A 26,939-nucleotide genomic window follows, 5' to 3' on the forward strand; every position below is an offset into this window, starting at 1 on the left:
GGGGAGGGGGAGGGGGGGAGGGGGAGGGGGAGGGGAGGGGGGGGAGGGGGAGGGGGGGGGGGGAGGGGGGGGGGGGGGGGGGGAGGGGGGGGAGGGGGAGGGGAGGGGGAGGGGAGGGGGGAGGGGAGGGGGAGGGGAGGGGGAGGGGAGGGGGAGGGGAGGGGGAGGGGGAGGGGGAGGGGGAGGGGGGGAGGGGGAGGGGAGGGGAGGGGGGAGGGGAGGGGGAGGGGAGGGGGAGGGGGAGGGGGAGAGGGGAGGGGGGGGGGGGGGGGGAGGGGAGGGGGGGGGAGGGGAGGGGAGGGGGGGAGGGGGGGGAGGGGAGGGGAGGGGGGGGGGGGGGGGGGGGGGAGGGGAGGGGGGGGAGGGGGGGGGAGGGGAGGGGGGAGGGGAGGGGGGAGGGGAGGGGGGGGAGGGGGGGAGGGGGGGGAGGGGGAGGGGGGAGGGGGAGGGGGAGGGGAGGGGGGAGAGGGGGGAGAGAGGGGGAGAGAGGGGGAGAGAGGGGGAGAGAGAATCCTAAGCGGACTCCGCGCTGTCAGCAATGGAGCCCCATTTGGGGCTCAATCCCACAAATGGTGAGATCATGACCTGAGCCAAAACCAAGAGTCAGATGCTTAACCGACTGAGTCACCCAGGCACCCCACTATGTCTGATTTAAAAAACACAGATTACTACAAAACGTTAACATTTTAAAAGACAGTATGAATAGAAGACATACCATGTCATCTGTTGCGAGACCCAGTATAATAAAGATTCAATTTTTTTTTTTTTAATTTATTTTGAGAGAGAGAGAGAATGAGAGGGTGTGAGTGGAGGAGAGGCAGAGAGAGAGAGAGAGAGAGAGAGAGAGAGAGAGAGAATGAATCCAAAGCAGGCTCCGTGCTGTCGGTGTGGAGCCTGATGTGAGGCTCAGTCCCAGGAACTGTGAGATCATGACCTGAGCTGAAATCAAGATTCAGATGCTTAACTGATTGAGCCACCCAGGAACCCCTCATAATTCTGATTAAAATCCTACCAATGATAATTTTTGCAGGAGAAAAGGGACTCTAGTGTTAATTTGAAAGCATCAAAAAATGCATAGAACTATAAAAAATTTGGAGGAAATAAAGTAGCAATGAAATTGTATCATTAGGTATCAGAATATATTTTAAAACAAATACTAAAACAGCATGGCATTGCTATAAGAAACAGGCAATATACAGAGTAGCTATGTCATAGAGCATAACAAATATAATGAATATTTAATTGACTAGCCATCTGAAGGGAAAAAGATCCGGCTCCTTACCTTTGATAATAATAAATTACATGAATTAAAAGTTTAAAATTAATGGATTAAAAGTTTAAGGTAAAATGAAAGGAAAAATTTTAGGAAAGCAACTGTAAAATTTAGTAACATCTCTCATGCATGTTTGGAAAAACTATAAACACACACACCCACACACACAAAATTTGCCTACATAAAAATAAAAAGCCTTCTGTACATTAAAATTAATACAAAATATAAGCAAATATTTTAAAAGGTTTCCAACAACTAAGGGAAGTACTGATATGAATTACTATATCTATATTACTGTTTAACATATAAATAGCTCTTTCAAAATTAGAGAAACAACTTTAATACTTTTGAAAGTACAGATAAATCAGGCACTAAAACACACACTGGTACAAATAAATTAATAATTTCCTTCTGACTATCCATATCCTTTTGTGTTAAATATGTAGAAGTAAAAAAATAAATAAAGTTTTGAATAATACATTATAACAATGCAACTCTATACTCTGTATTGTTGTATTATTAATTTTTTATTCCCAGGTTATACATTCAGCTTAAAGAGATGGAGGCCAGGGTCACCTGGGTGACTTAGTAGGTTGGGCTTCCTTCCAACTCAATTAGGATCAGGTCATGATCCCAGGGTCATGGGATCGAGCCCCACATTGGGATTCATTCTCTCTCTCTCTCTCTCTCTCTCTCTCTCTCTCTCTCTCAAAACAAATAAACTTAAAAAATAAAGAGAAGCAAAATAAATACACAATTTTGCATGTTTGAGAAAACATTTTATGATTATATAAAACATATTTCATGTATTTTATGGTATTTTGATATAATTTATATTCTAAAATCAAAAGCTAATTGAGACAAAATACTGAAAGGACTTAACTACCAGCCCATTCAGTTTTTCAATCCAGAGTACATGCTTTAATACAAATTTTTAATAATGAAGACATTGCTTATTATAAGAAATTTCTATTTTAACCCTCATCTCTTTTTATAAACCATACCTTTCACTAAAGGCTATTATTAACTTACCTTGAAGTAGCCTTCTTCAGCAGCTTTTTAATCTCATTAATTTTACAGGTGTGTTTTTTATGGATAACCACAAATGCATCACAACCATCTGGCGGGGGCTCATCAGCTGCAATCTAAGATTTCAAAGATTATATTTAGCTACAGTAGTTGATAATTACAATATAATCTTTAAAACTCATGCATTCCTTTGATTAAAATAACTCATCAACTACTATCAAGTTATTGCTCTAAGTAAAAAAATATCTACACGCAGAATCAAATACTTTAACAAAATCAACTTCATAGTAGGAAATACATGCTTCAAAGTTATTGAAAAAATTCCAAATTAAAACTTTCATTACTGTTCATGTCAATAATGATTTGTCCTCATAATCTCCTTATTCCACAGAACTATAAAATTATATAATATATTCAATTACAATCAATAACAATGATAATATAATCAATGATAGGCCACGGAACCAGGTATTATAAGTTTGTAGATTCTTTGGAACCAAAGATACTCACATTAAGATAGATTTATGTATACTACCAGCATGCCTCTTTGTCAATTATAGTTTGGGTATTTTTACGTACCTGTTGAAACATCTGAATAGTTGGTGAGTATGCCCTTATAGAGAAAGCAAACTTTAGGAGATTGATATGTAAATTGTCTAAGAATTGTCCAGCTTTCTTCAGGATTAAATTGTAATAAGAATAAGCAGATTCTATAAAAAAAAATTCAAAATAAAAGGATGTCATTTCATTTTCAATACATTGGCACACCTCTATTGTAAAACTAATATACAATCATTTCTTAAGTTTGGTTATGGCTGGGGTTAGAGAAAAGTGGAAAATCAAGATCTGTTTTATTAACTTCATTTGGATCTTCCAGTGAGGTACAATCAATGTAAGTCCAGGTAAAAATAATATTGTCAATCTATTTGGAAGATGCCAGCATATCAGATCAATTCACTCCAAGGTTATGGAGTTATAATAACAAGGAAAAGATACAGGCTCTACTTATCATTTAAGAGGAGACTATGAACAGCACGCAAAAATTGAAGAATATGATCGTTAATAAATTTTAAATGACATGTATAAATAAATTCTACTCAGATTTAGTGCACATAGCCAAATGCAATTAGTATGTCCAGAATACTTTAGGAGACAGAATTTGAAACAGACCTTAAAGAAGAGAAAGGTCTTCTTGTATAGAATAACCTGAAGCTGGTTTCCTCTAAACCCATCTCCAAAGATCCTGAAGACACCAAAGAGGAGGATGAATCCTAGAATTTAAGAACTCTGACACCCCAGGGGAGACAGATTATTCTGATGGAGAGGGCCAAGGAGAACAGAAGCTGAGAGCTACAGAGGGCCTGGTGACACTCTTGGAATAACCAGGGAAAGAACTATATTTTTGCCCTTTTCTTTTCTCTACACCACCTGAGGTGTACTTATCATCTGCATTGTTGCCACTGTGTCAGCCAGAGATGGTAAGGTAACAGCACAGCAGCTCAGGAGCCAACTGGCGCAGACACCCATAAACTGGCCCCTAGACATTCCCTGGTCATGTCTTCTCTCCTTTACTCCTTGGCATTAAGCTATCAATTGATGGAAACTTCATTAAAAGAGCTGAGCTGGGGCAGACCCAGATCTTCACTCACAGTTCCCAGATGTGAAAAGGGAGGACAAAAGGAATGTGCAACTACAGACACCCTCCTGGGGGAGGAGGAAAGGGTACTGTCTGAATGGAGAAACTCTGGGGGTGGTGAGGGAGATTTGGGTGTTTGCTGACTGCCACAGTATTTACTGCTTGCTCAAAGGCACTGGGCTCTTAACCCTTGCTTGGTTCCTCTCCTTAACTCAACCCATTCATGGTACAGGTGCCATCTTGACTTCTATGTTGCTCTATGGGAACTGGGGTTCAGGGAGCCAGCACAAATAATGTGGACATGGTGGGTACTGCTTTTTCTTTGAGTAATAAAGCCCTTTGCCTCTCGTCCAGGGTTTCAGGTCTTCTGTCAGTATCCATGAAACTAATCTGTTAGCTTGGAAATGGTAAAATCTCAGATCCTTCACAGTACGTGACAGATCAGAGATGGATTGCTGACAGAAACATGGATTTTTGGAGGAGAAAAGACCCAGCTCCATGGGTCAAACTGACAGGATTAGAAGAAGTCCTTGTTAATTGATAGTGAACATACTGACAAAATAGTATGGTCAATCAGGCAACAAGTGGTCCTCTACTTTGCCTATTATTGAAAAGAAAATAAGAGATTACAGTTCAAGAACTGGGCAGTACATTCAAAAATTTCCCCTAATCAGGTCTTAGTGGTTAACTCTCTTCCATGCAAGGGGACTTCCCTACCAGTGGTTCTGTCAGCTTCAAGTCCAACCCACTATGACAAGTACAAAGACCTATCTTGGATGAGGTAAGGTCTGACCTTCATCAGACAATAGGTACAGACACGCATATCTACATGGAGTGAAAAAGGAAGGAAATCTGTTACCAGTACGGACAGAAGGCCGGAAACACATTAGAACTTTTGCTTGCCAAGCAGAGGACAGGGTGGAGTACGTAATGCAGAATTACAACCAACTTATGATTCAATAGTTCATATGGTCTATCGTGCCAATCACAGATCCTTTCGAAAGGCCAGTAGTAAGTCTCAAGAATTACTGTGATGGGTCCTGGCTGATAAGAGAAAGCTGTGGACGACTGGGGAGATTTCCCTTGGTCAGTTATAAAGTCTTTCGGCTCGGATCCAGAAGTCTCATGTCTCATGTCTGATCCTTGAAACTGTGGGAAGCTAAGTTTTTGGCTTGCAAGTAAGATAAAAAGAAAACCTCAACCCCCTTACAGCTCTGGGTAAAAAGCTCAAGAGTGAGAGAACTAAAATACAGGGGGATATGAAAAGAATGGAGGAAAGAACGAGAAAGAATACCATAAAATACAGACTAAACTAGAGGTAACACCAAAGTAAAAAGAATTGGGAAAAACAGAAATACCAAATGCAGGGGAAATAGACAATGAATCAGAAATAAAGGAGGAGAAAATGAAAAAAAGATCTGAGTAAATGACAGATACAGAAGTCAGGCCAAGGAGACCTATAGTATGTATAATTATATCCCCAACAGAGAATCAGGGGAATAGAACAGAACGAACAACAATGACGATACGAAACCCCGTAATTCAAGAAAACTGTCCAGAATTAAAGAGGAACAATGAATCTATATACCTAAGAATGAAGACTCAGAATGGTTAGCACTGCAGCACTTTCCAGTAAAACTATAGGACCTTAAAGTTAAAAACCTGAAGTACAAAATGCACACACACGTACATAGTCATGCATGTGAAGAACTCAAGGTCATCATTCCTAGGAGTTATTCATGAGGCATCAACTAGGCAGCAAACTTCACATAACCAAGAAATAATTGGAGGAAATGCAGCATCAAGTTTGAGGGTGAGCTCTGAATATACTTAACTAGAACAAGAATAACTGAAGGAGTGGAGGTTTACAGAAGACTAGGTCAACGCTGCACGCTCCGGTGACACAGAAAAGCACACAACCAGCAAAACTACCACAAAAGGGAAATTAAGTGGAAAGTAACATAAGGTTGGAGATTCCTCACAAATATAATCTGGGAATGAAAGAATATCACCGAAGCCAACAGAGCACGTAGTCGAAGTTTATGTATACTTAAGAATACAAAGATAAAGACTAAGAATACTGGTGGACAAAATCAGATGGCAGTAAGGGGAAGAAAGGATTGCCAGCCAACTCACTACTGCTTATGGGGGACCAAGACACAACGCCCAGAGCTAGAGGGGGCTAATCACTCAGGGCCTTCACACGATGTTCCTTCCGTTTGAAATGCAGGAGGGTAGGCAGTGCATGTTCAGCCAACTCCTATTAGCACACCTTGGCTTAAATGCCACTGTTGTGGAAAGAGTTTTCTCTGACCTCCCAGCCCAGATCCTGTCATACACTCTGACAGGGCCATACAATCTCTAGGTCAATTCTCAAAACTGTAATTAAAAATTATTTGTAACTTAATAATGCTGTCCTTCCATTAAGGTATAAGCTGCGAATGCAGGAATCTTTTCTAGGCTTTCAATTGTACCTTTCTGCTCCTGGCACATAAAATAGGCCTTCAATACATTTCTGGAGTATTTAAAAAATGAGGAAGTCTCTTCATTCTAGGCCATGATACTTTCCCAATATAGTACTTTTAAAGAGTTCTAGAATAGGTGTGCACATTCATTCCTACTTCTTTAACAAACTATAAGGGATTTCTCAGGAAGTTATGGTTAGCTTCCCTCAAGAATAAAAAAGTAACACAAGTAAGACTCACCTTCAACAGTAAAAGCAGTACAGATTAGAGAAATGATCTTAAAAAAGACATAACAGCTGCAGGGCCAACAGAAAAATAGCCAAAGTTAATATAATAACATAACTAAGACTATATCAATCGAACAGGGATCAGTCCTTCATGAAAACAGGGAAAATCGTCAACAGAAACAAACGTCAGTAGTGCCTGTCAACTGAGATCAAGTTTTGTCACTGGTCACTGTCAAGGTCTCTAAGGTAGAGATGGATGTAGGTAGGGGTCAGGGGTTTATAGAAAGTAAGCATCTGTTATTTAGGCTTAACTTGCACCATCATCTCAATCGTGAGATGGAGGTGTTGGACTACTTCAGCTGAAGTTTTAAAATCACTGAATCCAGACTTACCAACCAACCTGCTAATAACAACTTGGCCCTCTCAATATCCTTCCTCTTTTTCCAGCCTCATGTTTTACTTGATTTTTGCCTATTGGCATTTAATATACATAAATTACTCTCACCTTTGCGGGGGAGAAAGCAGCAGCCTCCATAGGCTGCTACTGATTCATCTTATTTGCTTCACAATCTTCCCCACCTCCCCCCCCCCCCCCCCCCCCGCCCCCCCCACCCAGGGGTAGAATTTAGCAATTGAACACTTAGATATACAATACCCGGTGTTCATCACGAGTGCATTTCTTAATCCCCATCACCTATTTAACCCATCCCTCCACTCACCTACCCCCTGGTAACTCTGTAGTTGAGTCTGTTTCTTGGTTTTCCTTTTTGTTTCCCCTATGTTTGTTTTCTTAAATTCCACATGAGTGAAATCATATGGTATTTGTCCTTTTCTGACTTACTGATTTAGCATAATACTCTCTAGCTCTATTCAGGTCATTGAAAAGGACAGGATTTCATTCTTTTTTATGGCTAATATTCCAGTGTGTGTGTGCGCGCGCGCGCACACACACACACACACACACATCTTTATCCATTTGTCAGTTGATGGACATTTGGGCTCTTTCCATAATTTGGCTATTGTTGATAATGTTGCTATAAACATTGGGGTGCATGTGCCCCTTCAAATTAGTATTTTTGTATTCTTTGGGTAAACACCTAGTAGTGCAGTTACAGGATCACAAGGTAGTTCTATTTTTAATCTCCCCCCACCCCCAGTAGGCTTCACATCCAGAATGGAGCCCAGCATGGGGCTTGAACTCACAACCCTGATTATCAAGACCTGAGCTGAGATGATGAGACAGACTTAGATTACAGAGAGATGAAGAGACTTAACTGACTGAGCCACCCAGGTGCCCCAGTTTTTAACTTTTTGAGGAATCTCCATTCCATTTTCCAGTTCGCATCCCTACCAACAGTGCAAGAGGGTTCACTTTCTCTGTATCCTTGCCAATACCCACCCTTCCCAAGTTGTTAATTTTAGCCATTCTGACTGGAGTGAGGGGATATGTCACTGTGGTTTTGATTTGTATTTCCCTGATGATGAGTGGGATGTTGAGCATCTTGTCATGCTTCGCAATTTTGAAAGACTTAACAATACTTATCTCTGCTTCGAACCTCAACTCATACCTCAACCTACCATAGTTATTATACCAGTGAAACTACTAAGTCATCAATAATTTTTCTGTTGTTAAAAGCTTAATATTCACATTATTTGATCTGTCTATGCTATTTGATAACATCCATCACTTATCAATATTCTCCTGGCTTGCATGACAACGTGCTTTCTAGGTTTTCACCTGCCTCTACGGGTACTTCTAGTCTCTATCCTCTAGTTCTTCCTCTGGTTGGTTCTTAAACATTGATGTTCTTCAGGGTTCTGCCCTTGGGATTTATTTTCTTCTCCTTCTATACCTTCTCCCTGTAACTTCAGTGGCTCTCTTCATGTTGATAACTCCCAAATCCTACCCTTTAGCCTAGATTTTTACCACCTAAATCTCCGTCATCTATCACCTTATGGGAGATCTTCACTTGGATATTCGACAAGCATTTCAAATGTGATACATCCAAACTGCAATCATCCTCCTATCCAAACCCAGTTCTCAGTTACAAGTAACTGAATTAGAAATGTCATAACATTTTCTGAAAATCTTTCCATTAAAATACATAAGCAACTTTACTTATGTAAAAACCACAGAAATCTTCAAGGACTTTGAGAATGAGCTTCTTCTACGTGGAACACATAAGTAAAAATAAATAGGGACTCTGGAATTAGATAAACCTTGGTTGACATTTCTAACTCACCACACAAAACTCATAGGTTAGCTAATATCATGCCACTTGAATCTTGAAGCATTGACAAAAATAGAACTCTGTAGCAAAACCATCTAAAATGGTTGCAAAACCAGGCAATTCAATGTTTAAAAAGGTCTTAATTTGCTGACACATAATGTAACGTGTTCTCACTAAATGGCATGGAAATAGCACCTGTATTCGAAATGTTAAATCTTCAACATTTACAACTTTTTTAGACAAGTAGATCACCGGAATTATTCTTCAGTAAAGAGTATTTACAGGGTCTCATGGAGATTCAACAACCTAAAAAATTACAAGTAACTGGGGATTTAAAATGTTTCCTCTAGGATAATATCTTGGAAGTAAATTCAGTAAATCTGACAGTTGTTGACATATTTAACTCCTCATATACGCCATTCTCTCCTACACCTAACAACATCAGCAATGATGCAGCTTATGCACTTTATTCTTGCCATTATAAATGATTTTAACAGAATTATATCTTCAGTGTTAGTAATTCTTATTTAGTAGAATTTCTTTCAGGTTCAACCCTGAAATACACACCTCCTACATTATATGCTTGAAGCAGAGCTTACATATTCCTAAACTTATATTCCAACTTGTTAATAATCATCTGCCATCAGATTGTCCACGCATGTCATTTCATTTAGCTAAAATATGTGGCTACATATAAGCAACTTAAAGAGTTCAAAATTTGTAAAAATAATTTTCCAGATTGCTTCCCCAATGGAAAATGGCACTGAATAAGGCTATAAGGTACATACTGAGAACCAAAGATTTGGGATAGTTGCATTTAGGAGGTTAGGTGAGAGACACAAAATTTGGTGGATTTTTTTAAACTATCAGAATCTTACATATTAATCTAGCCTATTTTTACCTTAAATACCAAAACCAAAATTGTCAGGGCAAATACAAAGCCAATCAATGACAGTTTCCCATTGATTTGCAAGTTGACTTCTAAGTGGTCAAAATTCCTCTGTGCATTCCACCCTCTCTCCTGCTTTCTTCCCTTCCCTACCACCTGGCTGTCCCTGTCTTCCAGACTCTACTCCTACACTCACCACTAGAAAGGCTGCCCTGCTCTCTCTGAAATAATAACTGCATGCCCTTTTTCATGCACTTCCATGTCGTCCATATCCCGCGAAGCTCTTAACATTCTTCTGTTGTCCCCTTCACAATATTGTGGGGTCCAGGGACCATAGATCACATTTATTCATCTTTGTATTCCCAGTATCTAAAGCAGTGCACAGTATCTCTTGTGACCCAAATAATGATAATAATGAAGCTTTTCAGTAATAAAAGTTTTTTTTAAAAAGCAAATTACTTGGTTTGAAAAGATTTCAGTTTAAAGTATCACTAAAGGCATGTCTGCTCTATTTTTTAAACCTATCTCATGAAATCATCAAATTGCTGAAATTCAAGGCCACTTGAGCCAAAAGGAGTCCAATAAATGAACACTTAAAATATTCAAAACTGTTGTTTCTCTTACATTTACACTCCAGAACAAAATCATAAACTAATCACCATAGTAAATTTTCTCTAAACTATTTAATCTCCATAGTAAGAAGTTCTCCCCATGTCTACCAGGCTAAAGAATTTGCTCTTGAGGGGTCCACATTAATATTTATTCCATTCTCTGTAGAGTCAGGAAAACAGCTTTCCTTTATAATAATTAATAATTAACCTTTTAACCTGTGCTGCTAAAACCTAATTTCATTATCTTTAATCTACTGACCTCTAAGAATACATTAATAAACACATGCCCATTCTAAAGATAGATGTATGTACACATTTGTAATATATATTTGTACATATTTAAAAAGCAGGAATCAGTAACTATCTTCTAGATAGTGAAATGAAAGCATACAGATTACCTGATTTGTTACAGGCAAGTATTAAAAAATCTCTTTAAGAGCTTACAAGTATTTTGGCAAAAAAAAAAAAAAAAATCAACACTACTAGATACAAAAGTAATACTATTTCATATAAATCTAGGTAAAAAGAAAGCCATAATTCAACAATTTCTATTTCTCTTTGATTATAAAACAATATGCAAACACTGTCAATTATATGAATTTTCTTAAAATAAAGCGTTAAGACCTTTATTTTTTGGAAATGGATGCTTGGAATATAGGAAAACATCTTTTCAAATTTAATATTCAGATTTACTAACAATTAAGCATTTACACTTCACCCTTAATGTTAAAAATAGACATATCTAATGTATGCACATAAATCCAAACCTTTAAGTTATAATATGCACATCACCTACCTGTTTGCTTATAAATGGCTAATTCTTGTACAGTTTCCAAAAACTGCCAAAATTTTTCATTACTTTCTTCTGCCATAAATTCACTATTAAAATAAAAGTAATCAGTTAATAGATGGGAATGAGAAATGAAATGAGAAACTATACCTTAGAACCAAATTATAACTTATGGTTAAAGACCTCCAAAAATTAAAGTGACTTTCATTTTAATGAAGAGAACAAATGGATGATTCTTACACAGATATCATTCTCAACAGACAAGCATATATTCATGACTGGAAAAGACTGCACAAGAAATCACTTTTGGCTTTTCCTCATTAGCTATAAGTAAAAAATGGATTTATTTTGTTTCTCCATGTGAAATACCACTGAGAAGTATAATTTTTTGTTTTTATTTTAATTCCAACACATAGTTACATTACTTTCAGGTGTACCATACAGTGATTCAACAATTCTATACATTACTCAGTGCCCATCATGGGAAGTGAGTGTACTGTTAATCCCCATCACCTACTTCACCCATCCCCCTAGCCACCTTCCCTCTGGTAACTAGGAGTTTGTTCTTTATAGTTAAGAGTCAGTTTCTTGGTTTTCCTTTTTGTTCCTCCTATGTTCGTTTGTTTTCTTCAACTCCACATGAGTGAAATCATAGGGTATTTGTCTTTCTGTGATTGACTTCACTTAGCATAATACTCTCCAGCTCCATCCATGTTACTGCAAATTACTGAGAAGTATAATATAACCGTGATGGAGTATTATATAAAAGTAACACACACACACACACACACACACACACACACACACACACAACCTGGTGTTCTATAAAAATTGGTTCTATAAACACTTTTTAGAAATACTGTCTAGGGGCACGTGGGTGGCTCAGTAGGTTAAGTGTCTGACTTTGGCTCAGGTCATGATCTCACAGTTTGTGGGTTCGAGCCCTGCATCGGGCACTCTGTGGTCAGTGCAGAGCCAGTTTTGGATCCTTTGTCCCCCTCTCTCTTTGCCCCTCCGCAGCTCGCACTCTGTCTCTCTCAAATAAATAAACTAAGAAAAATGAAAAAAAAGAGTATTATCTAGGGATGCCTGGGTGGCTCAGTCAGATAAGCATCTGACTCTTAATTTCAGCTCAGATCATTATCTCCTGGTTCGTGAGATCTAGTCTTGAGCTGGGCTCTATGCTGGCAGCATGGAACCTGCTTGGGATTCGCTCTCTCCCTCTCTCTCTGCCTCTCCCTCTGCTCACACTCTCTCAAACTTTAAAAAATAGTATTACCTATTATTTTTATTTTGTTACTTATTTATGTAGACAATCTTTTTATCATTTAGAAGAGAAAATACCATAATGAAAAAACGAATAGGAAGTTAGTGTATCGAATTAGGTCTTTGGCCTTGAATCCCAGACACTTCGATTTTTCCCCAGAATGTAAGTCATAAAAAATGACCAAAGCCATTTAAAACCTCTGGAAATGATGAATTAAGTGAGAGGATATTCCGTTCCGTATAGAACAAAGCACAGGACACCCAAAGCAAGTAGATTCAACCGTTTAAACTAGAGAGGAACCAGGCACCAAACAGACAGTACAGATTTGTTATCACCCATCTTATCTTTCTCTCGAGTCTTGGTAAACTTTAATGCTTAACATGAATGGGAAGTACAAGGACATTCAAGACACATGCAAAGTAATTCTTGTGAGTTTGGTTACTAAAGAGAAAAACTGATTAATTCATCCACATAAACAGGACAAGCACTAGAATTCAAAGCAATTGGTAAGCGGTTCTTGCTAGCAACGGTGTCCAACTCAATGGCATTAAAAAAAAAGAGAAGCTAAAAGCAGAGGAAATAATGGGATAAACAGAACGTGTGATCTGAAAAGGACAGGAATGGTACAAAACGTTAAGCAAAGCAGGGAGCACCACCTAATACCTAACTGATCTGCCTAGACATCTACATACCTGTTCAGAGGCTGTGCAGCCACAGACATCAGTTTTATCAGGGGAAAGAATCAGCCAAAGAGAAAGTAATATGGTAGGTCCGCAAACTTCTCGATGCCGGAATTTACACATCGAAGTATAAGCCTTCCAAGACCTTGAGAAAGTCTTCGAATACCCTTATTCCCTCAACATACCACTGCTCTCAGCACTTACGGAACTCTTCTAGAATTTACTTTCAGAGGCAATTTGCCAGGAACTCATCATTAAGTTTAGAGAGAGAAATAACCTTGAGAGATTATCTAAATCAGCTCCTCCTCGCCTTAAGTTGAAAAAAGTAAAAAAAAAAAAAAAAAGAAAAAAAAGAAAAAACTGGCATTTTCAATTTGTTCACTTGTTTTATACATCTAGCTCCAAATAACAGTGTTTCCCAAAAAATTCTACCACAGAGAAAAAAAGTGATTTCTACAGAATATGTTTATATGTACAAAAGAGCTTGACAGCAGTTATAAGTAAAATTCCAAAAAATATTTTTGGCAAGAGCAACACCAGTGGAATAAATGCAGTTTAGATGTGGAAGTTACAGGTTATAAAAATTTACCCTCATCAGCCTGTAATCATCCCTAGCAAATAATACTAAATTATAAATTAGGTAGGGGACATAGTCATCTTTGCTTCCTACACAGTACCATGCTCAAAATAGGCACTCAAATTTCTAGGCTGAACTAAAAGATTCTGTGTAGAGAGAGGCAGAGGCAGGAGAGGCAGAGGCAGGAGAGGCAGAGGCAGGAGAGGCAGAGGCAGGAGAGGCAGAGGCAGGAGAGGCAGAGGCAGGAGAGGCAGAGGCAGGAGAGGCAGAGGCAGGAGAGGCAGAGGCAGGAGAGGCAGAGGCAGGAGAGGCAGAGGCAGGAGAGGCAGAGGCAGGAGAGGCAGAGGCAGGAGAGGCAGAGGCAGGAGAGGCAGAGGCAGGAGAGGCAGAGGCAGGAGAGGCAGAGGCAGGAGAGGCAGAGGCAGGAGAGGCAGAGGCAGGAGAGGCAGAGGCAGGAGAGGCAGAGGCAGGAGAGGCAGAGGCAGGAGGATGGGGAGGGGGAGGGAGAAATTCCCATGAATGCTTTAAATATATATATATAAAAAAAGGGGGCATCCCAAACAGAGAGCTAACAGTTCTCTTAAGTTTCTATCTCCCATGCTCCTTCAATCTACCCAATGTTCTCAATTCTTCCTATTCTACACTTATTCCCCTCAACCTCTTTGATTTTCCTACAATTTTTATTAAAAGAAACACTAAAAGCCAGATGTGAGTAGAATAATGGAGTCTAGAAAACACAAAAGAAGTGCAATGGTTGAAGAAACTATAGGCTGCCAGCCTGCTACACTGTCACAAAGGAGAGATTTGGTTCAAAAGTATAAAGTCAAGACCACTAGATAAAAATTATAGTGGGAAAGAGTTCAGTTTACCGAACAAAGGACTTGCTGACAATTTATATTTGTTCACAACAGAACAGGTAAGTGCATGAAGTAACACTAAGCGTCCTAGCTGGATTACCCCGGCAGGACACCAGTTTTCCATAGGTCAGGTACACAGCTAGAGTCTAGAGGTAATTCTGATGGTGGTTTGAAGTAGACACTACCTAATATAAGTCCCTTCCACTGCGTCGACATTATTGGGCACCTGATCCTGATGTACTGAGCCTTGGGAAAACAAGTATGAATAAGAAATACTCGTTGCTTCTGCTGAGCTAATACTTATTACTAATACTTGTTGAGCACCTACTTTTGTGCACGGTGCCTTGGTAAAATATAGATTTTTACCCCCTGCAGCTCACATTTTACAGCAGAGATCAGCATACATACCTTTCAATAAGGATTATTACAGAAGTATGGACCAAATGTTAGGAGAACATACTAGAAAGACATCAGTTTTATCAGGTGAAAGAATCAGCCAAAGAGAAAGTAATATGGTAGGTCCACAAATAGGGTATCAATGAAGAAAGGACCATAGTAGAGTGTTATGTTAACCATATCAAATTACCACATAGTGGCTTAAAAAGAAAGAAATTTATTCTCACAGTTCTGGAGAAAAAAAAGTCTAAATTCTTGGTGTCAGGGTTAACACAACAGGTCCCACAGGTCAGGATCTAGACCTGTCTTTTGGAGGCCACCATTCACGCCACTAAAGTCCACCCTGGGCTCCGCAGAATCCACATCTGTCCCACATGCAAAATGCATATGTTCTATCCCAACATCCCCCACTGTAATCTCAACCCATTAGGGCATCATCTCTAAACCAAAAGCCCATGTAAATACCACCAGAAGTCTCAAATCTCATCATGTAAATCATTTAGACGAGGTAGGCGTGAGACACTGGGTACGCTCCATCCTGAGGCAAAATTCTTCTCCGTATGTGGACCCGTGAACTAGAAAACAAGCTGTCTGCTTCCAAAATGCAGTATCGATACGCATTCCAAATTCCAAAGACAGATATTCCAATTCCAAAAGGTAGAAATTACAAAGAATGAAGGAGTTACCAGTCCCAAACAAGTTCAAAATACAGCAGGACAAATTGTGTTAGGTTTCAAGTGGTGAGCAGAACCCTCAGCGGCGTGCTGCTCCACTCTCTGCTGCATGCCACGGCTCTGCCCTCAGGGTCATTACTCCCTTCTCTTGAAGGACAAATGTTTGCGTGTTTGCAGCCAAGCAGTTTATCGGCCAATTTCCTGCCTATGGAATTTCGAAAGTCTGACAGCCTTCTCTCATTTCATCCCGTCTCTGTCTCTTTTGGCAACATTTTTGCTGATACAACGTAATCAAAATCCTTTGGGTCTTTTGTAGATCTCACCAGCATCATGCCAGAAAAACCTTCTTCAGATCCATCCTGGACGAATCTACCCCTCCATTCCTGGCTTCTACTGAGACGGTGGAATAGACCCATGAGTCACAAGCCTAACCTATACAGAAAAAGACTGACCAGCCACAAAGTTGGTCTTCTTTCTGAAGCATGCATCCCCAACACTGGGTTTCCTCATTTTAACAGTCTTTGCCATCTGGGTAGCAGGAGAAACTCCCAGATTATCAAGTGTGGCTTCCTTTTTTCTGAACAGCTCCTTCTTCAGTTTCTCTCCGTCCTCTTGCATTTTACTATAAACAAGGCAAAACCAGGGGATACCTTTAATGCTTTGCTTGGCAATCTCCTTAGTTAGCTATTCAAGTTCACTGATTGCAAGTTCTGTTTTCCACACAACTGTAGAATCCAATTCAGCCCCATTTCTGCCCCTATAAAACAAGGATCATCTTTGTTTCCAATAACAGGTCACTCATTTCCTTCTGTACTCTTACCAAAAGAGCCTTTAATGTTCTTATTTCTACCAACATTCTACTCACGAAGACATAAGTATTCTCTATGACAGAAGCTTTATTAATGACCATGCTCCCTGCTTTCCTCTAAGTCCTTAGCAGAATCACCTTTAATGTCCCTATTTCTGCCAACAGTCTCCTCAAGGCATGTAGGCTTTTGTTTTTTAACCACATTTCTCAAAATCCTTCTAGCTTTTGCTGGACTTACCAGCTACTTCTACATTTTTAGCTATTTCTTACAGCAGCACTCCACTTTATCAAGTCTGTATTGGTTTCCTAGGGCAGCTGTAACAAATTACCAAAAACCTGGCAACCTAAAGGAACAGAAACTTATGGTCTCACAGTTCTGGAGGCCAGAAGTCCAAAATCAAGGTACTGGTGTGGCCTCTTCAAGCTTCTGGGGGCTGCAAGTGTTCCTTGGCTTGTGGTTACATCAATCCAATCTCTGCCTCTGTTCACATAGCCTTCTCCTCTTCTGTCTCTTATAAGGACATTGGATGTAGCAGCCATCCAGATAGTCCACAATGATCTGGTCTCAAGACCCTTACTAATTACATCTGCGAAGATCCTTTACCCAAGTAAGGTAACATTCATAGGTTCCAGGAGTTAGGATGTAAACTTTTTAGGAACTGCAATTCTCCACTACAAGTGATGCAGTTGGTACATAGATGGAGGTCAGATTATGAAGAACCTGAAGTAGCATCCTACAAAAGTTCCAGCTCTAAGAGACTCAAGGCAAATACAAATGAGGACAATGTAACTACAAATCCAAGATTGGAAGAAGTTAGACTGCAGATCTGGAACAGAGAATGGGATCAGATGGATGCAAACTGGGAGAAACAGGGGAAGAAACAGAGGAAGAGGACACACATTAGGCTCGAATATTTTATTCAATACAACTATTTTATTACATCTGATATCATAAAATACAATGGATTACAAGATAATATGAACAATTATGTACCAACAAATCAGACCACCTAAAAGAAATAAACTCCTGGAAACAATAAGCTATCAAGACTGACTCACAAATAGAAAATCTGAACCAATTACTACCACAGAGATTGAGTAATAAAAAACAAAACAAACAAACTCCCCAAAAAGGAGCACCTGGATGGCTCAGTAGGTTAAGCATTCCAATGCTTCAGGAGTTTAAGCCCCATCTCAGGCTCTGCACTCATAGTTCAGAGCTTGCTTGGGATTCTCCCTCTCTCTGACCCTCACCTGTTCATGCTCTTTCTCTTACAAAATAAACAAACAAAAAAACAAAACAAAACAAAAAACTTCCCCAAAAACAAAAGTCTAGGACCAGATGGATTCACTGGTGAATTCTGCCAAACATTCACAGATTTAATACCTATTTTTCTGAAACTCTTTTAAAATCTTGAAGAGGAGGAAATGCTTCCAAAATCCTTTCACAAAGCCAGCATTGCCTTGATACCAAGGAACACGAACACACACACACACACACACACACACACACACACACACACACACAGAAATTACAGGCCAATGTCCCTGATGACCACAGATGCAAAAATCAACAAACTATTAGCAAATAATACATTAAAAGAATCACACACCATGAACAAATGGGATTTACTCCAGAGATGCAAGGATGGTTCGACATCTACAAATTAGTCAACATGGTATACTATATCAACAAAGTGAAAAATAAAAATCATATGATCACTTCGACACAGAAAAATCATTAGACAAAAGTCAACGTCCATTTATAATAAAAACTCTCCACAGACAGGGTACAGAGGGAATAAACCTTAACATAAGAAGGGCCACATATGACAAGCCCACAGTTAACATCATACTCAGCAGTGAAAAGCTGAGAATTTTCCTCTACAATCAGGAACAAGGATGCTCATGCTCATCCCTTTTATTCAATACAATATTTGAAATTCTAGCCAGAGCAATTAGAAGAGAAAAATAAATAAAAGATATCCAAATCAGAAAGGAAGGAGTAAAACTGTCACTGTTTGAAGAAGACAGGCATCATATTATATATAAAAAACCCTAAAACTTCACCAAAAAAACTATTAGGACAAATTAAATGATAGGATACAAAATCAGTATACAAAAATCTATTGCATTCTGATACCAAACTCTCAGAGAAAATTAAGAACAATCCCATTTACAAGTACATCGAAAGGAATAAAATACCTAGGAATAAATTTAACCAAGGAGGTAAAAATCTGAACACTAGAAGTCACTGATAAAAGAAATTAAAGACATAAATAAATGGAAAGACATTCCATGCTCACAGATGAAAAGAATCAAGTATTCATACTACCCAAACAATCTGTAGATTCAGTGCAATCCCCATCAAAATTCCAATGCCATTTTCCACAGAAATAGAACAACCCACAGTGTTATCCACACCGGATAAAACTAGTCCAATGAGAATATCCTGAAAAGGATTTACAGAAATTGACACCTAACTTCTGGCAAAATGCTAAACACTTGCTGGAAATCTCCACTGAGCAATTGCAGTAGCTTTTCCTAAGCCTGTTGATTGAACAAATTTTAGGCTGGCACACAAAAGCCTAGTGAACCCATTCATGACTATTATAATTGACTCCACAAATTGTCTTTAAATTCTGGTCTTCCCTTAGATGCTGAATCCACCTAGGTAGCATTTAACTCTATATTCATTAATGGGTTGAACTTGATCCTTCTCCTTTAGGAAAAGGACCAGAGGTGAATGGGAAACTCTGTTCACTCCAGATTCAGTCAATTTGGCAAACTAGCTTGCATACATCCTACATGCATCACCCAAAAGACTGATAAAATTCTTAAAATTCTTATTTTTTAAATTTTTAAAATGTTTTCATTATTTTTGAGAGAGACAGAGTACGAGTGAGAATGGGCAGAGAGAGAAGGAGACACAGAATCCAAAGCAGGATCCAGACTCTGAGCTGTCAGCACAGACCCCAATGCGGGGCTTGAACTTGTGAACCACGAGATCATGACCTGAAGTCGGAAGGTAACTGACTCAGCCACCTAGGTGCCCCCAAAATTCTTAAAATTCTTGATTTTCATCTCCAACAAATGAAGGACCCTAAACAAAACCCAAAACCTAGTTTTTACTATTTGCAAAGAGCTAGGGCATTGGGGGGAAAAATCTGTTACCAGCTTAAGTGCTCCAGGCACCTTCAGCCGGGTAGCCAATATTCCCAGTGTCCTCCTAATTCCCAACAACAGGATTCCGATGAGTTCGAGGCTCTTCCCAGTCTCCCCTCTTAATCAACTCAGAGAAACCACTCACCTGCTCATGCTCTTTCTCTTACAAAATAAAGATTGAGAATGCAGCTGTCTTTATTGACACCAGACGTACACTCTTAGTGCTCAATCCCACTGCTAAAAACAGCCCCTGCCCTGGAGTACTAAAATGGTTCTAATGGGGGGTGGGGAGTCTCTAATAAGCCTCAACAGGTTTATAACACAGTCGCTGAACCTACTTCCTTTAGTCTAAGGGCTCTGATACACATACCTTTCTCCTTAGTTGCTGTGCTGCTCTTCATTTATTGGGCTGAGATTTCTTAGAAAAATATACCAGAGTTCCTTTCTCCCAAAAGGAGAAATAATACTAGAATTTGACCATAGTAATAAAAATAGGCAGCCAGGTAAATTAAATGACCCTTTGACACCCTCAATTCGCTCTGAGTCTGATAGCACTATAGCCGAGTCTGAGGACACTGATCATTTATCCCTGTCGGATCCATCCTCTGTGGGCGACATCTTCAACAGATACTGGCAGCATCCACAGTATACCTCCCATCAAGATTCAAATAGATTCCTCAAAACATCCCCCTAAATTTAATGAATATCCTGTAAGTAAAGAAGCCTTTCAAGGCATCAAGCTCATAGATTACAAAGCTCAAGGCCCCATTATCCCCTGTACCAGTCCCTTTAATACACCTATTTTACCTATGAGAAAACCCAGTAGCCAAGGATGGTTTGTCTAGGACCTCTGGGCAATAGATGACAGTCATCCCTCTGCACCCTGTTGTTCTTAATCCATATCCTGACAACCATTCCCACCGGATGCAAATTTTTCACTGTAGTCGATCTATGCAGTGCATTCTTTAGTATTCCAGTTGCTTTCACTTGGGAAGAATGGAAATACACCAGGACAGTAATGCCCCACCCAGAGTTTCAAAGGGTCCTTCTTACTTTTCACAAACCTTAGAAGCGGATTTGAATGGTAGGTTTTCTGCAGTCTCTATCTACTTTGTTACAATACCTAGAGGATTTGCTCCTCTGCTCCTTTTTTAATGTTTATTTTCGAGACACAGAACATGACCAGGAGAAGGGGACAGAGAGAGAGAGGGAGGGAGACAGAATCCGAAGCAGGCTTCAGGCTCTGAGCTATCAGCACGGAGCCCTATGTGGGGTTCGAACCCATTAACCATGAGATTATGACCTGAGCTGAAGTTGGATGCTTAACTGACTGAGCTACCCAGGCGTCCCTCTCTGCTCCTCTTCTTAAACCACTTTACAGGAAGACAGTATCCACCTGTTAAAAACTTTTGCCCTTAAAGGGAAATAAAGACTCTAAAGAAAAATTGCTATTTGCTCAAACTCAGGTTTGATACTTAGGGCATCTGACCTCAGAACATTTGGATCCAGAGAGACTTCATGGCTTTCCAAACTTTCCAAAACCTAAAACTAAGTGCCAAAAATGAGTTTTTCTTGAACTGGTTGGCTACTGTCAAAACTGGATTCCAAACTTCTCTCTTCTGGCTCAATCTCTATATGTTTTACTAAAAAATATAAAACCTCACCCTATTATTTGGAAAAATCAGAAAGACTTGCTTTGGGGACTTTAAAGAAAAGCCTATTAAACCCACCTGCGCTCAGACATCCTAATTATCAACTTTCCTTTTTCCTCTTTGTATGGGAGATGAGAGAGAATACCCTTGGGATTACTCACCCAAAAACACAGGGTATTACAATCAACAATTTGACCCTGTGGCACAGGGATATCACCTCGCTTCAGAGACATTCCTGCCACTGACAAAATAATCATGGAATCCCTTTCAAGCATCCTTGTATTTTGGCCGGGGGCAAAACTTCAAACATTTATACTGAGAGCTGGTATGCCCTTGGGATAGCTCATGACTTTGGATTATGGAAACAAGGTTTCATTACCTCCAAGAGGGATAAAATTTAAAATGGCTCTTATTTCCAAAATTTGTTATATACCGCACTTTTGCTGGCTACTTTATTATTAAGGTTCCTGGCCATTCCAGAGTCAACTCTCTGGGGGCCAAAGAAAACCTTCTCATTGATATTTCTGCCCAAAACACCACTCTCAAAGAAACTAATAACCAGACTCCTGTTATGGTCCAAAGAGATGTTCTGCCAAATGATAATTCAGAAAGACGACACCCAACAATTGCCTCAGAAAGGGAAAAATATTGGAAATCTAGTCATTGTTGGTTCAATAAGGAGAGCCCTGGTTTGGACCAAATAAATATCTGGCCCTACTAGAAATTCTAAAGTTCTTATACTTACCACTATACATGCATTAAACCATCGTGGTCTACTGACAATAATGGCATTCACGAACCAATACTGGTGGGGAAGTGTTAATGAGGTTGCAACAAGTGCCTACGTCACTTGCCCCACCTGTCTAAAACAGAACCCAGAGAAACCTGTCTGCACAAATGGATTTCATATAGCTTTCCCACTACATGAATAGAAACATGTTTTAGTAATGGTCTATATGTGTTCTCACGGGACTGAAGCTCTCCCTTCTAGACAGGCTGCTGCTGCTTCTCTGTTAGAAAAAATTATCCCTAACTGGGGAACCCTCTCAAACTTCATAGTGATTGGGAACCTATTTTACTGGTCAGGTGCTTTGACAAGTGTGTGCTGTTTGGCCAGTTTTACAACACTGGCATGGTGCAGATTGTCCTCAATCCTCAGGGTTACTTGAACATATTAACAATACTGTTAACACTCAACTTGTAAAAATTTGTACAGATCCTAAAATACCTTGGCCCAAAGCACTGCCATTGGTTCCTCTAAATCTTGGCTCCACCCCTTTGAAACTCCTAGACTGTCACCGTTTGAGATCGTCACAGATGCCCAATCCACTTGGCCTCTGTACCTCCTTTGACCTACAGTAGATAAAAGAGGAGATATACTTCAAGACTGCAAGGGTCTAACTACTTCCATGAAAAATAACCATGCTTTAGTAGAGTGATCTTTTTCAAAGTGCATTCCTGGAAGACAGCAACCTTAAGCATCATATCTTGCAAGCTGGAAACTGCAACAGGCACCTCCACAAAGACTATTCGGTCTTGCTGAAAAGGCTCTTATCAAGAACTGCTAATCCTGATGGCACCAAACTCCAAGGAATAGGCTCTTGGATTCACATGAATCCAAGGAGAAATCACCAAACCCTACCAGACCTGCACACCATCTGGTAACCTGCAACGAAAGTAGAGGACAATTGACAATACAGCTTTTTCAACATACCCGGACCAGGCCTATATACCTTTTCCTCACTGATTGCTTCTACCAGCTCTTTCGTAGAAAGGAAATGCTCTAGGGGCACCTGGGTAGCTCAGTGGGTTAAGCATCCAACTTCACTCAGGTTATGATCTCACCTTCATGAGTTCGAGCCCTGCATTGGGCTCTGTGCTGACAGTTCAGAGCCTGGATCCTGCTTCAGATTCTGTGTCTCCCTCTCTCTCTTGTCTCTCCCCCACTCATGCTCTGTCTGTCTCAAAAATAAACACTAAAAAAATAAAAATTAAAGAAAGGAAATGCTCTTGTGCACATTTCCCAAAACTTTGTGAAAGGGAGAAAACCTCTTCTCTTGATTAGGCCTTTGAGCAACAGCCTCATCATGATCCCAGGACAAATTAAATTTTCACTTGCTTTTTCTGAAGGGCTGGGTTGAAGGTTCAGAATTCATCTTTCATCTGATTCTGAATTCTTATCCAAATTCATGGTTTCTGAATTTGCAACCTTACAGGCTTTATCACTAGATAAGATTTATTTTCAAATGGTTTCTTTGAGATAACAACACTGTTTTAATACATCTTTGAAGTTTCACTAGTTTTGCAAAAAGTTCATTAGTTATTGCCTCATGTTTTTACCTGCACGGAATCTTCTCAAATGCACTTGGTTAATTCTTACGGTATTCACTATTTTGCTTTCTTGGCTACTATAGGTAAGGACTTCCAGGAGGCATACATGACTCCAATGGACCCCATAGGGAGAACTTTTTTCCCCTAAATTGGAATTAAGTGCCAATAAACACTTTCAGCTGGATACTTTCTGACCTAGGGTCCCGGATCGGAAGCATCATACAATTTCAAAGTTATGTTCCTTCTTCTGTTTTTCCCTAATTGTTTTTTTGTATTTAGTTGCCTGTCAAACTTTTATAAAAATGACGTACCCAATTAGGAGAGGATCTCCAATACTTAAGGTCTTGAAATGATACAGACTTTAGATGGAAAGTGCCTCAGAGTTCCACCTCCTAACCTTGCCTGTTAGTCAAATGTGGCCTTACGTGGTTTCCAACCGTTATGTACTTTCCCTCCTATGTAGGGACAAGACAATCAGGAAAGATCCTTTCTGGCACTGAGGGACAAAACCACTAAATATGAAAAACCTGACTTTTGGTCAGCAATGCTTTCAAGGAAAGATTTTGATCAAAATGATGAAATGGGAGTATTAGAGAGAAACCTCACTAAAGTGGACTGGGGGTATGGGAAGCTGTACCACTCAACGTCAATTACAGACTTCTATCAGAACGTTTTCCACAGGAATCATCAATTACAGGCCCCAACAGAGAAAGAAAGTACATTGCATCTCCTACAAGAAATTGACTAGTCCTGCAACTCAGCCAAAGAGAAACTGTCATCACACTGGGTTCCTGCTTTTCTCCAAAGGACTTTTGTTCCAAACCACCCCTCCATGCTTTCTCCTTCTGCATAAAATAATGTTCCTCTCCTTTGTTAGACTTCCCTATACCATATTTTGCTTGTCCCTATTTGCAATTCTCTATTATTCCCGAATAAATCCATTTTCTGCTGGTAAAATAACTTTTATTTTTAAGGTTAACAGGTACAAACTTTCAGTTATAAAATAAGTCATGGGAATGTAATGTATAGCATGGTGGCTACAGTGAAGAGTGCTGTATTGCATATTTGAAAGTTGCTAAGAAATGTTAAAAGTTCAACACAAGAAAAAAAACCTTTTGGATACATGTCAGGTGATGGATGTTAACTAGACTTATTGGTGTGATCATTTCGCGATTCAAACACTGAATGTTATGTTGTACACCTGAAATCCTGAAATTAATATGTTGTTAATTACATCTCAATTAACAAAACTTTTTCTATCTTTTTATATGCAACGTGGTACCAGGTGATGGGGAGTCTCTTTTTAGTTCCATAAGCTGTTTCTTTGAACGGACAAAAGCAACGGGAGTTAAAAGTTCATCCTAACCAATGAAAGGAACTTCCAAATTCTGTTTAACCTCTAGAATACTAAGAGCAAAATTCAATAGCTACAACTTTTGTTTCTGCAAAGTGACATGAACTAATTTCAGTGGAGGAGATTCGGGAAGAAACAACTTGGGGGAAGCTACCTTCTCCACAGGAAGCTCATCATTGGTGTTATTACGACACTAGGTGCTTCCAATACGTTTCCTAAAAAGAACTGCCCCACATCAATGGAATTGCCTGCATTAAACCCCACACTCCAGCTCCTATTCCTCTTTTTCTTAAATGTGAATGAGATCCAGACGAATTAAACAGAGGCCCTGAAGTCTGAGAAACCGTAGGTGAGGCAAAGTATGAACTGCGAGGAAAAGGAATTGCAAGTGAGCGCCGCGCACGGGGTATCCAGAGTGGAGGGGATGCTCCAGCGCCCAGCACGAGGGCGCCCCAGCAGCAGAGAGGGAGCTAGAGGGCCGGCAGACGGCGAGATCGGGCCCGAGAGACCCCGCCGATCCTCCCTCCGCGCTGGGCTCGGCAGAGGGGCCGGCCCGCACCCACCTGGCCTCCAGCAGCAGCGGGGTCTCGGGCCACTTCGCGGCCAAGTGGGCCGTCACCGACTTGGACGCCGAGGCCGTCCGGGCGTCGAGCAGGGAGAAGCACAGCGCCGTGGAGCCCAGGAGCAGCCGCACCACGTCCGTGGCCTTTGCCATGGCGCGGAGAGAGAAGCGCTAGCCCCTCGTACCCGGAGCCCACAGCCCGCAGCCGCCACGGCACAGCCGGCTCCTCTGGCCGCGCGGCCGCCCACTTCCGGTGGGGGGAGCTCCAGTCCGTTACTCGGAGCCGGGGCCTGGCCGGCACGGAGCGCATGCGCGTCCCGCTCTGGGGCTGTCCCGGGAGCCCCCCGGGGCTGGATCCTGGAGCCACGTAGGTGCGGGCGGTGCCGGAACCTGCGGCGTCGTGGCTGATGCTCCGGCGGGTCCGCGATCCGACCCCCTGTTATCGCGCAGGGGCTGTGGGACACCGGGAGGGGAAGCTAGCTCCCGGAGGCCAAACTGGGATTGCGGCCGACTGAGGCTGGGTGGAGATACCAAAAACTGGAAGCAAAGGCAGAAACCGGCGTGGCTTTTACCCATGTTTTCGCAGGCGGAAAATAAGGCCCATCCAAGTTCAGTTGTCTACGGGCTTCTAAATTTTATAGCATATTAAAGCCACCTGGTAGAGCTTTTCGAAAGCCCGATGCCCAATCGTATTTAACTCTCCCCAGCCCCCAGGTGACTGAATGTGCAATCTTGTTCGGAAACCAGTGACATCACCTGGAGCGCTTGTTAAAACATAGGGTGTTGGGCCTCATCCTAGTGTTTCTAATTCAGTAGATCTGGTGTGGGGGGCAGGGATGCAAGAATTTACATTTCACGTCCATCAAGGCCCCAGGTGATACTGATACTGCTGGCTGGGAAACCTCGCTTTTAGCCTTTGTACTCAAAAGTGGCCCACAGGACGGCTGCAGCATCACCTATGAGCTCCTTAGAAATGCAGAATCTCAGGCCCTACCCCAGGCGTACTGAATCTGAATCCCCAGGTTAACATGCATTTACTGCATCAGGCTCAAAGACAAAAGCTTGCAACAGAGTTAAGTGTTTTTCCAGTACAGATGATTCATCAAATCAAAATATTCCGTTTTATTCAACTGGGCGGAGGTGGAGCGTCGAGATTCTGACTCCTCGTCAGGCATGCTTCTTTTTCTATCCAGAAAGCTGTTAAATTTATTATAAATATTAAAATATATGGTAAAGAGAAGCAGCAGCTGGGAAAAATAGTTTCGGAGGATGTACCGAGCCGTTCCTTTTTTCCAGTTACTCCTCTGCCTTTTAGGGAATCTGGATCTCCTGAAGCTGCTGAAACGTGATAATTTTTTCATTTCCTTTCATTTGTTTAGTGTATACCTTTCCTCAGAAGAACTTGCTCTGGAAATTCTACTTAGTTCTCATCTTCTATGTTTAGCCTTCATTTCCTGATTTTTCC

General features: G+C 40.7%; 1 protein-coding gene across 3 annotated transcripts in view; it reads right to left on the minus strand.

Annotated features, from left to right (window-relative positions):
* UGGT2 (UDP-glucose glycoprotein glucosyltransferase 2) overlaps positions 1-25,707 on the minus strand; it is a 190,104-nt gene extending 164,397 nt beyond the window's left edge. For all 3 annotated transcript variants that reach the window (XM_042929338.1, XM_042929327.1, XM_042929345.1), the window contains exons 1-4: positions 25,476-25,707; positions 11,158-11,240; positions 2,882-3,012; positions 2,306-2,418 (exon numbers count right to left, since the gene is read on the minus strand). In XM_042929338.1, the coding sequence (XP_042785272.1) occupies positions 2,306-2,418; positions 2,882-3,012; positions 11,158-11,240; positions 25,476-25,627 (479 nt within the window). In that variant the 5' untranslated portion in view covers positions 25,628-25,707. The remainder of the gene's footprint in view (positions 1-2,305; positions 2,419-2,881; positions 3,013-11,157; positions 11,241-25,475) is intronic.
* Between the last annotated feature and the right edge of the window lie 1,232 nt (positions 25,708-26,939).

Source organism: Panthera leo, chromosome A1, assembly GCF_018350215.1.
Source record: "Panthera leo isolate Ple1 chromosome A1, P.leo_Ple1_pat1.1, whole genome shotgun sequence".
In the NCBI taxonomy this organism is placed as follows: Eukaryota; Metazoa; Chordata; class Mammalia; order Carnivora; family Felidae; genus Panthera; species Panthera leo.